This window comes from Limulus polyphemus, unplaced genomic scaffold (assembly GCF_000517525.1).
Source record: "Limulus polyphemus unplaced genomic scaffold, Limulus_polyphemus-2.1.2 Scaffold2360, whole genome shotgun sequence".
Classification (NCBI taxonomy): domain Eukaryota; kingdom Metazoa; phylum Arthropoda; class Merostomata; order Xiphosura; family Limulidae; genus Limulus; species Limulus polyphemus.
In genome coordinates, this window is record NW_013667970.1 from 174,174 (window position 1) to 186,676 (window position 12,503).

The following is a 12,503-nucleotide window of genomic DNA, read 5'->3' on the forward strand; positions in this document are numbered from 1 at the left end:
ATATATATATATATATATAGCTTTTGATTGATTATAAAGTTATTGGTATATAAAAGTAGGCGTAGATAAATAAGTCTTCTCCAATGATGAAGTGGTGGGCAGAGCCAATATGGTGGGTTTGCTAAATATCATATCTCAGCAAATAGAAAAGATGGGAGGTTCTTATTTTTATATTCTAGCTTCCCAATATTGAACATTTGAATTTCTAATTCATACAAAACTATAGATGTTGTATTGTGGGCATCATAAAATGTAATCTGACCAAACCCAGAAGGCCACATAACGCACAAAAATCAATATTCAGCCTCTTTTTTTTTTATATATATATATATATTTAATTTCAAATTAAGGAACTAACTAATGTATAATACTAAAATTTGATACCAAATTTATTGGGCCCAACATGACCAATCTCCGTCCCACCAAACATGCTCACCCTTTCAGCCATGAGTGCATTATAATGTGATGATCAATCCCACTATTTGTTGGTAAAAGAGTAGACCAAGAATTGGTAGTGGGTGATGGTGACTAGCTGCCTTCCCTCCCTCTAGTCTTACATTGCAGATAGCCCTCGTGTAGCTTTGCACGAAATTCAAAAACAAACAAACCAAACTTATTGACATACGTTTATAAAATAATAGCTAAATAAATGTTGAATGTAAATCTACAAACATGATGACATGCCTTCTGATCCCTACCAGTCTCGATAGGGTTAATCAGTTCCACCCCTTACAAACAAGGGGTTGACAGATGTGCACTAGCTTTTTTAGCTTTGTGAATCACTGCATTTTTCTAACATGTTCTAATATGGCATTAATATTCGTATTTTCATCTTTTTTTTTAAATAATTTTTTGGATTACCTTTCATTTTCACATGATAGAACATCTTCTAGAAATTGCCATTTATACACTTTGTGAAAAAATTTTAGCAAAATATTTTGGCATTAATTTTTTAAAACATAATCTGGACATTTCCTACTTTATGAATGAATCATTAACATTTACTAGAGCCTAAGAGGTAACCACTCTGTTGTCATTTTGTTTGTTTTTAAAATATGCAGTAGTCCCCTACTAATCTAGTTTAAATCAAATGAATTGACAAATAATGAAAACATGTTTTACTCTCACAGATAAGGGTAATTTAAAAAAAAAACATATGAGAAATAATTAAGTAAACAGTTAACCACTTTATTTATATAGATTGTTTTAATATGTTAAACATAAAGATGCGAGTCATCAGAATATTTTGCAGTCGCTTACCATACTCACTAAATAGTGAACTTAACTCATCTGATTTGAAGACAGTTTGATTTCATTTGGTGAACATAATAAAAAAACTCATATTTACAAACACTTCAACTAAAGAAAATAGTATATCTATTAAAAAATAAGAAAATGGTAAATTTAAACAAAGAACCTAACATCAACAAGGTACCTTTACTAAGTCTTATGCAGTTTCCAGTCATGTAACTTCATTGTTTCATATTGTGTCCATGTGAACTTAGTTGTACCTGATGGTGACAAAAACTTTTCCACACATTGTACATTCATTACTTTGTTAAACTTGATATACTTATTTTGTTACCTACTCAACCTATCTTTAAACTCAATAGATTTACCTTATTTCAAATTATATAATATCTTGTCATTGAAGAAAATTTCTGTAGCTTTCAAAAGATATAATTTAACTCGCAAATAATTTCAGAATTTACAAAGAAAAGGAACATTTAAAGAAAGTATAATATATATTTAATATTATATAAATAGTTTAATATAATCTCATCAAGGTTCCAACCTTGGCCTGTACAAAAACTAAGGGAAGTAGTTGAAAATCAAAAACTTGATAATATTTTCTCAAGGGGCAATAGGTTCTTATCTAAAATAAGGTTATTCTTTGGGATGGGCAGAAAAATTTTGGAAAAAAAATTGGTTTAATATTATTTGCAAAACTATTCACATTTTGTAGAAATAAAAATAATTTCTTTTTCATTTTTCTTCAAGAATTATACTGAATAAATGTCAGAAAAAGATAATATATAGATTCTAAAATACTTTTGGGTTAAAATTGTTGATATATAATGAGAATTAATGTACAGAATTGACTTTAAAACTTGTATTTCAAAAACATTTATAAAGTGGCAAAGTATGAAAAGCTAAAGAAAACCCTGTCTTCAAACTTGAGATTCATTGATTTAGAATTAAATTCCTTTTTTTTAATCCTAAACTTTGTACATGAAAATGTATCATACAAGCAACTCAACTGCATTGTTTAACATTTAGAAACAATAAAAAAATTCATTCACTTAACAGACATCTGTTGCAACAGATAATTCAATATTATTTTACATGTTCAAAAGCATGTTTACAACAACGTTGGGCTTTAAGTGTTGTATCCACAACTACACAGTTATTCAAATGCTTTGTAACCAACCAAGGGAAAGAATGATCATAACTCATTTCATTTATTAAGGAAATTACATTTACTCAAAGTAAAGATCTTGTATTTTTGTATATCCTTCAAGTAGCCTAAACTTAATGAAATAACATAGAAATTAGAATAACTTTAAATTATTTTGTAAAATAAAACTTTTGATAGTTAAGGTTTGAGAACAATTAGGGAATGAAAAAGAATAACACTAGAAAGTCAATTCACATAATACAGTATTATTGTGTTAACAAGTAACAGCAGTGTTTAACTTATCCACACTAGCTACAGTAGTTTCACAATGAAGGTTTGTTTTTGTGCAAAGTACACAAGGGCTATCTGCACTAGCTGTCCCTAATTTAGCAGTGTAAGACTAGAGGGAAGGCAGCTAGTCATCACCACCCACTGCCAACTCTTGGGCTACTCTTTTACCAACAAATAGTGGGATTGGCTGTCACATTATAACACCCCCATGGCTGAAATAGCGAGCATGTTTGGTGTGATGGGGATTCAAACCCATGACCCTCAGATTGGGAGTCGAGTGCCTTAACCACCTGGCCATGCCAGGCTACACACACAATGAAGGTGTGATACCAGTTAACTTTTTTAAATTTATCTGTGTAACACTGTTAACAAATTCTCAGTATGTTTTACATGAAAGAAGAGACTTTGACTGTAACAATATGATACTTTGGATTAATCAGTGTTGATCATATATTAGTCCTAAAGTAGTCAAACTAAGATAAAATAACATATATTTAGATATTTGATTATTTTCATAACATTAAGTCAATTTATTCATAGTTTTGATTATTCAAGTAGTTTTCATGACACTAATCAATGTAATTGTTGTTTCCAGCTCTAATTTTCATGATATGAAAATCAGACAGAAACGTTAAATATTATGCCATATTATTATCAAGAAATATGCATGATTAAATACTGTTAATTTGTCAATAATATTAAAGTTTAGATGGAAGGAACAATAATATAACTAATATACAGCACTTTTTTTTTTCAATATACAATTCTTGAATAAATCCTATTTTTCTCCACTGAGGAGGAAGTACTAATTTTAAAACTTAATATTTGAGACAATAAGATTCAGTATTAGTGCTTCTAAGAATTGTTTATAGAAAACTGCATTACTAAAATTCTACGTGCAGAGATACAATTACAAGGTATGTTAATTGGTAATTAATTATCTGAGCTAATAATATATAGCTTCAGTAATGAGTGTTCTGCATTTAATACTGCTGACAGTAATTTGTACCATAAGCCTGTCTTTTCAAATTATAAAACTTGTGTTTTCTTAACACAGAGACCTTAATCTTATTATGTTCCAGATAGTCTTGTAAGTTTCAGTATTAAAGAGAACTTCTTTTGTTTCCTAATAGAAAATAATTTAAGATATCTTAACCTATAAAATAGCTCTTTCATTCATGTACTCATCTAAGTAGCTCTCTTCTGAATGATGAAGTGGATTTTTTTCTAGCAGAACTTCCACATTTAGCATTTGTATGAAGTAAAAAGTTTTATGTGTTTGTGAAAAACATAGGAACTAAAACAGCATGTGCTGCTTAACTCATGTCTGCAAACACAAATGACCCAGTGACAGTTCTTAGCTTTGTACTGTTCTTTATAGTAACTAATTTTATTGAGTTGTCTTTTATTAATTCTACTTTTTTGGTTTTTGTGTTCATTAGTTTACTCCTCCTTATTTTATTTTTTCAGTGAGGTTTACATATAACTTTCATCTTAAATGTTAAAAAATGTGATTGTTTTAATTATTATTTTCTATACTCCCAATCAGCTGCATTTTATCCAGTCTTTTTTTTTTTTTTCAAAGATCTGTTGATAGCACTTGGTTCATAGTTTATTTTTAATAAGAGACTGCTCTAAGATTAATTTTGGAATGACATTTTGGATGCCTTGGCCTTTACAAAGTCAGAAATTTCTGGTTCTTAATTGTGTGGTTTACTTGCTTAGAGAATTGAATTGATAGGATGTAAAACATGACCTCTTACAGAGATCTTTAACACTATTTCTGTTAAAAATAGAGTTCAAAGACTGTTGAAGATGAATCAAAATTTTCTATTAAGTTCCTCCATTAATTCCCATAGATTTCTCCATTCTAATTAGTGAATAGTAACAATTGTACATTTTGCTGTGGCAGCATTATCGGATTTCATAAGTCAAATGTTTTGTGTTCTTCAAGTCACCATGTGACAACCAGTGAAACTAAAGTTCAAATCTTGTAAACATTACACTTACTTCCATAATATCTTAACAGTATCTGGTCTAATCCAACTTGCTAAAGCAGCTAAGTGTGCATATATGTACAAAATCAAACATTTCTATTGTAATACCTCCTCCCCCTAATTTTTAGTTTAGACCAGCTTTGGGTTTTCTTGCTAGCACAATAACACAGTTCTGATAAATATTTCCAAATCCAGAAAAACATTTAAGTTTTCTATTGAAAGTGGGTCCAGTAAACTTGCCAGAAGGAAACAGCTGCACCTATTCTTTCTTTAATAACATATCAAATCAAATTTTATCATAATTAAAAATATTATTTATAATGTTTTTTCTCAATCATTGTTTTTTCAGAAGTTCATCTCTCCTGAGTGTAAGGTATGGCCAACTGTGAGCCGAGTTGATGACATTTATGGAGACAAAAACCTATTTTGCACATGTCCTCCTATGGAAGCATATGGAAGTGAATAATAATGATTGAAAGCAATTTTAGGAATTTTAGAAAATGTTTACTGAATTAAATTTAAACATTTATAGAGTTGTGTAAAGATGGTGTTTAACCATAATATACTTCTTTTTGTCAGCTTCAGTTGAATATGTAGTAATCCTTTGGGGGTCATATTGCTTAATTACCTCTGAAGTGAATTGATATCTAGCCCTTTTGAAAAACTAATTAGTGCTGAAAAATAAACTATTTCAATATCTAGTAAAATTTGAATACCATGAAAATTCCTGCATTGTGAAATGGCATAAGCTGTATAAAGTATGTATGGTATCACATTTCTTGTTACCATTTTTACTTTGGCAGTTTTATATATATAAAAGCTCATGCAATGTATTGGAGAATTGAATTTAAATTTCTTATGTATATTTACATTGTATGTCATTTAAAAGTTTTAAAGGTTAACTTGTGATACTACAGTTCTAAAAATCAGTTAAGAATGTGGTCAGAAGTAATTTTACTTCATAATCTAAATTATGTAAAATATCAGATCTAAGTTGGTGCAGTACTTCTATCAAGTACAAAAACATCTAGGTTAAAAATTCGTAATAAATTTCTGTTAAAATACTGTTGAAAATAAAAATGTAGCTCTGTAATTCATCTGTACTTTTGCAATCTGTAGGTTGCAGGATCAAAACCATGTACTAAATAGGTTTTGCCCTTTCAGTTATAATATGATGGTCAATTAGGGACTATGACAAATAGCCTTAGTAGCTCTGCCATAAACAAATGAATGTGTTTTTCATGCATTACATTTATATTTCAATTTATCTTAATCAGGGATAATTTTGCAGCAATGAGACAATTAAGACCAAAGATTTTGTTAAGATTAGTTTTAATTTACAATATTGTATGTTTTTTGTTTTTTTTGTCAATAGCAGAAATTGTTTTCAAATATTCTAGTCTGCAATTCCTCAAAAAAAAATTCTCGTTTGTTCATCAGAGTTTTGATTTTCACATATCTTGCCTACATTACGACTTACCAGAATAGTACTAAAGTGGAGAAAACACTTTAATGTATTGAAAAAAAATTGTAAAATTTTTCTGCCATTAATGTGTTGGTTATATTATTTATATCTTATATATATTAAGCATCAAATTTAATGTGAAAATTTATTAAAAGACAATATGTCATTCACTTTTCCTTTTGTTATCTTGAACTTATTAACAGTTGTATTTTGCCTCCTTCACTTATGATAACTTTCAGGTACATGTTTGTAAAAGTCACAAGAATAGAATTTTGTGATGTTTTGGAATTATAACAAAATTTAAATGTTTTAAGTACTTATTGACATTTGGAAAACCTGAAAACATCACATCTTAACTTCCCTTTGGATGGGGGTGGGGATAATGACATAATAATAACAGGTTAGTAAAACTGTGTATAATGTTTAGTGCCATTAAATATTAGTAAAATTCAAATGTTTACTTGTTTGTGAAGCTACAATGTCAGTGTTTTTCATTAAAATACACATTCCTATAAGAATGTGTGTCAAAATGCCTGTAATTTGTTTTATTTAGGAATACTATACATTATACTTTCTATTTGAGCTTCCTAGAGCATAGGATATCTCTCTTTCTCTCTCTCTATATATGCACTTTTCAAGTTATGTATTTGAAAGAAATTACAATTTAATGATATTTTGTGGTAATGACCTTATTTTAACAACCCTCCTATATTGTTAAAGTGGATGATGAAATAAGAAATTCTTCTTAGACTTATAGATAGATTCATAATTTGTTGTTTGAATCATTGCTGCCTACTCAGATCACTAGCTGTTATATTTCTTTTGTAATGTTAACTGGAGTGTGTTGGAAAATTATTTCATATTAATCCATTATTAGCTCCAAAAGCAATTCATTGTGACCAAAATGTTAAATAATATATTTTAATATCAATTGTATGAAAGAGCAAAGACGTATACAAACAAAACATTGGTGAACTAAACATTTGAGGCATTAATAATAATTTTTTTTTATTAGCTTGGATACTAACAGTTGAAAATATCTATAAGGGTAATGAAGATGTATTCATGAAATTTTACAAAACTTGGCAAAAAGTAAGTTAATGAAAAAGGCTATAAAATAAGCAAAGAATAATCAAAAGCTCAATTCTAGAGAGAGTACTTTTATGCATAATAACCTCCGTCCTTTATGGAACACTCATGTGTCAGCACAGTGTCTAGAATTTGGCATTTTAAAATAGATATCATAGTTATTTTGTGAAAAACTTATTTTTGTAGCTTCTTCAGTGGTGTTTATAATTGTAAAATGTACAACAAGTATGATTTAGCCTAGAGACCATAAGATTCATTAATAAAATATCTGCACTATTAAACTTGTCCTAAAATTACCTTGCAGTAATGCTCTACGTTCCAGAAATGTACAACTCCAGTTTTGTGAAAATTGCATATTTTTCACATTAATTGTTTTTCACATTATCAAGGACTTTTTCTTTCTTAAATAATACTGATATAGTTTTATAGAGAGTAAATTTACTGTTTAATACCTTTCAAAAGCAGAGGAAGAAGAATAAATACTGAAATGTAATGAATATAGTAACTGTGTAACTTTTGTTCTTTGTCAAAAAATCTACACTAAAACCAACTGAAAGTCATATTACCTAAAAATTTTTACAGATGAAATGGTAAAGCCCAACACATGAAAACTACACACGTACACTGAAAACATTGTATAATGCTCTAGTTACATTTACTAATCTTACTAATTGTTACCTCCACAGTGTACTTTATGTAGTCCCACATGTATACACTGGCAGGTTCAGGATCTTCATAAAGGATAGCCCTAGTGTGGCTGAGGATCAAGGGACCCATTTTAAGTGAGAAGAGATTATAGAAAGCAGCATCAGAGACAACATTAGCTATGGTAATGTTGGCAAACCCCTATTATGCTAGACCCACCAGTGTATATAAACGTAAGCATGTCTATTCTCATCATACAATTACATTTTAACATAGAAACTAAAGGAAAGACATAATAAATCATTTACAGAGCAATCTATATGGGGGTAGGCAACATTTTCATGAAATACACTGCTTTGTAAAAATGTTGTACAGAACAATACTGTAGTATGCTACAGATTTTTCTTAGCAACAGAGAAAGACTTCACAACATCCTGTTCAGTCATATATTTTAGCTCAGGTCCCGATTTGGCAGGCTAGAAACGTAGTACAGGAATTGTGAAGGTTCAGAAGTATTCAGATTTAATTTGAATAAGAAAAAATCCTTTTCTTAGCAAACAGAAATTTAAAAAACAAGTTGGATATTTCTTTGAAAAAATAATCTGGCTGCAACATGGATTATGTGATTGCTATCTGTAAAATATATAGCAATTTTCAGCAGTAATAAAACTGAAAAAAAAAAGTCTTTTAATTGAGCTCTGCAAGCCAGCCAATAATATGGCAAAAGACACAAAAGCTTGAGGTTTGCAATTACCAACATTAAACAAAAAATTAAAAGCATTTAAACAGATAACTTGAGAAATGTATTACATATAAGAAAAAATTAGATGCTTCACAATTAATATATTGAAATAGTGCCATATTGAATTAATCTTGAAATCTATATAAACTTGTGTGCATACAGTGATCTATAAACAGTTAAATATATTTTTTGGGTGAGAAGTATTTATTGAATGAGGCAAGATCACTTTCTGTTTTATATCCTTCAGTTGTGACATTAGCTCTGCTGCTGAATCACTAATATATGATTGTTGGGTTTATATATCTTCAGGAATTGGTAAAACTACATTAGGTGAAGTCGTAGTAAACACCTATAAATACTATTCTGTCCAGCAGAATTCATGTGGTTATTTTAAACATTATTCTGTCAAGTAGACTTGTGTGGTTACTTCAGAATGTTACAGCAAGAAGGACTATATCAGAAACTAACCATTCACAATTTAAATAGTAAAAGTAATAGCCCAGAAATTTAGAGGTTATGATGTTACAGCTGGAAGACAATCATTTAGTTCGTAACTATTAAACTGTCAAATTCAATCTTGAGTTGTAAATGCTGTCTTCATTTGGCTTTGATTACCTCTACCTGTAAGTCTTCTCCTTGAGCTTTAAGGCTGAAAATTTTGTGCAGTCAAACAAAGCATGGAGAGTTAAAAGCAATCTACAGCTTCATTGGGATAAATTCTTGGATTAGTCTGTTACATTTTATTTTCTCCAGCTTTTATCTCTAAATCTCTGTTGAAGACTCCACAATGCCTTCTGTATCCCTGATAATTTTCTGATGTGTAACTATTTAAAAAATTTTTTCACTAATTCCAAGATTTTTTTATAGAAATAAAATTAAAAAGCATTAATAGTGAGAGAAAACAACCACCATAAATTAACTTACAATAGCTCTTAGATCCACCAACACTTCTTACTTTTTAAAATCAAGTAACATTCACAATTGTGCACTTATGTTAGGATTTGACTAACTATTGTTCTCAATTTTTAGTGCACACTGGTGGAATTTAGACATCTTGGCAATGAAGTTGGTAAATAAATTATCTTTACTTTCGAAGTAATACTTTCAGCCAATGTTTCACAATTACGGCTTCTTTATGGCTAGTAATACAATAACTATTCTTGCACTACTAGCCTTCATAAAGCCACAGTGGCAAGATATTTGCTGAAATAAAAATTTTTTCAATATTATCTGGAGGGTAAAGGTCGTTTTTTCCTAACTTTATTGTTCCTTGAGTTTATATAGAACAAAAACTACATAAAGTCAGAATTTTATTCATTGATGACTATGTTGTGCTGAACAGAAACTTTTAAACCCTGGTTTACAAGATTTTTCCATCTAGCCAAGCATTTTTGCCAGAGGTTTCTACAACTACCTTGATGCTATAAAAGGTTATGTTAGAAAAAAAAACATAGCAATTAATTTCGATTAATTATCATTTCTATTGAACAAACTTGTAACATTTATGCTGAACCCTGCTGTTCTTTAGTAACACAACAGTTTGTTTAATCAATTATTTAAATTTTCCTTCCCATAAATCATCAGCAGTTAAAGAAGGCACAATAACAGGCAGCTTTTATGATATGTAGAACAAATAATGGCAAATACAAGATTCACGAAGAACCAAGTTTCTTGTGCATGTGGCATGGCAGTGTAAAAAAACAAAAATTGAGCACAATCTAGTATTATCACAGAGTGAAATATCACCTGATTGTCCCATGTATAAATGACAAATTCAGTTCTTGAATCTTCTGTTTCAAATACCTGAAAGATTTTAAGTATCATAGCACTCTTCTGAGTATACTGACAAGTATTTCAGATGTTAAATGTTATGATAATATAATTATGCTTAACAGCTGTACTATAAAGACACACTTAGTAAAATTGATTTATGAGGGACACTTTGTTGGAACTAATGTCTGGATTCTTTTATTGGATTTTCTTCAGTCGAAACATCATCTTGAACAAAAAAAAAAACTTCAGGTGGTTGTCCATTACAAATCCATTTTAATAAAAACATGGCCTTAAGTGGTATACTTAGTGCTAAAATTCAAATTCATTATATAAGATTCACTAATCAGATGATAAATAGACATACTTGTACAGTTCTTGCATATTATCATTCATCTTGCAGGTTTTTGCTGGATATAAAATCCTTTTTGTAACAAGATATGCCAGAACAGTTCAAATAGAACTACTAAAACACCAAATTTAGTTTTTAAAGTAATTGCTTTCAAGTTCAGCAGCTGTATGCTTAAACAACTTCAGTTACCATTCAAACATGGAAAAATATGCTCTTCTGTACAACTTTTAGTTTCATTGAAGAACATATTCCTATAGAATTATACTCGTACCATTGGTAAGTAATTATGGAGAAAAGCATGACAATATGAAAGCACGAGATTTTGACAGAAATCTGACATTTTTGAAATATATTTCATTATTCTTGGGTTGTGCTTAAATTCTGGGAGAAAATATAGGGTGAAGGTCATGTTAGACTATTGGCCAAAACTTCATCTCAGTTCTATCTCATCCTGTTCCTATCTTGTGTATACTCTTTGTCTATAAGATGTGAGAGTAACCTATTATAAGATTTACCTTATTCAAAATTCAGTAAATGTACTATTATGTTAATAACCATTGTTTTTCTGTTCATGTTGCTTCACAAGTGTCAATGCAGCAATGTTAAACTTCACTGTGAAGTTGTAACACCTTATTTTATGTTTTTAGCTGTTGTTAATATTTCTCTAAAACTATTTACAATAGTCAACAGAATTTGTAACATGTGGCTTACACACAAAGAAAACAAAAAATATTTCTGGTTGGTCTTTCTAGCTAATTTCCTAGGAGAGGCAACAGTAACATAAATATATTTCTATTATAGATATTTTTTAAACCAAAAAAATCTTTGCTTATTCTTTATAAATCATATTACATGACCACAGTCTGTATATTCAGCAGACAGAGTGAAGAAAGCTTATTCCTTTTCTTGCATAATGGTGGGGGAGAATGATGATTTCATGTATGGGAATCTTTGAATAAACACAAATGAAAAGTAGCTGTGTTTTTAAGTTAAGAACATAATATAGAAAATAGCAATAAATAAACAATCTTCACCAGAGGGAGCTGTGTTTGGGGTTCACAGTATAGATCAGAAATTGGTGACTATTTTTTTTTTTAATCTTGTACATAATTTAACAATAACAGAACATTAAACAATTCTTTAAAATTATTTGCATTAAATCTGCTTATAACAAATAAAAATCATTCTATACAGGATGAAAGTCTGTTCTCTTAATTCTTGTTCGTGCTCTAGTTAGTTGACTCTCCATAAAGTACAGCTTTCTTATGTTGTTTCTTTTAATGGGACATTTTAAAATATTGAATAAGAGTTTTGTTCCATAGCATACCCAGGCATAGTTGGTGATGGCTGCACTTTCAAAACTCCCAGATATTGTGCAATAATAGTTATTTTTATTTGTCCTGCTTCACAAAATTGGTGTTATTGCAGCAACATTAGACTTTACTGTAGAGTTGTAGTAACTTATTTCAATAAGACACTATCATATGCAACAGTTTTTTTTTGTTCATCTGGTTTCCAAACACGGGTGTTAATGCAGCAACATTAAACTGTTGTAGCAACTGAATTTACTATTTGATTGAAATGTAAAGACACATTTATTGTGTATTTGATATCTGTTTCTATTACTTTATTCACTATCACATAATGCACATTTCTGTTTTAGATATACATGTGCTAGTCTGGTGGCTTTGACCCCTCTATTCTTTCTTATATTTTATAATTTTGATATCCAAGCTGCCTTGAAAAGTTATATG

At 29.6% G+C, this 12,503-nt stretch overlaps 1 protein-coding gene across 3 annotated transcripts in view; it reads left to right on the plus strand.

The window, feature by feature from the left end:
- Positions 1-7,741, plus strand: part of LOC106466722 (glycine dehydrogenase (decarboxylating), mitochondrial-like) — a 163,714-nt gene extending 155,973 nt beyond the window's left edge. For 2 of the 3 annotated variants that reach the window (XM_022394808.1, XM_013927025.2), the window contains one exon: positions 5,036-7,741. In XM_022394808.1, coding sequence (XP_022250516.1) covers positions 5,036-5,152 — 117 coding nt within the window. In that variant the 3' untranslated portion in view covers positions 5,153-7,741. The remainder of the gene's footprint in view (positions 1-5,035) is intronic. The other variant, XM_022394809.1, reaches the window with a different exon arrangement.
- The last annotated feature ends 4,762 nt before the right edge of the window (positions 7,742-12,503 follow it).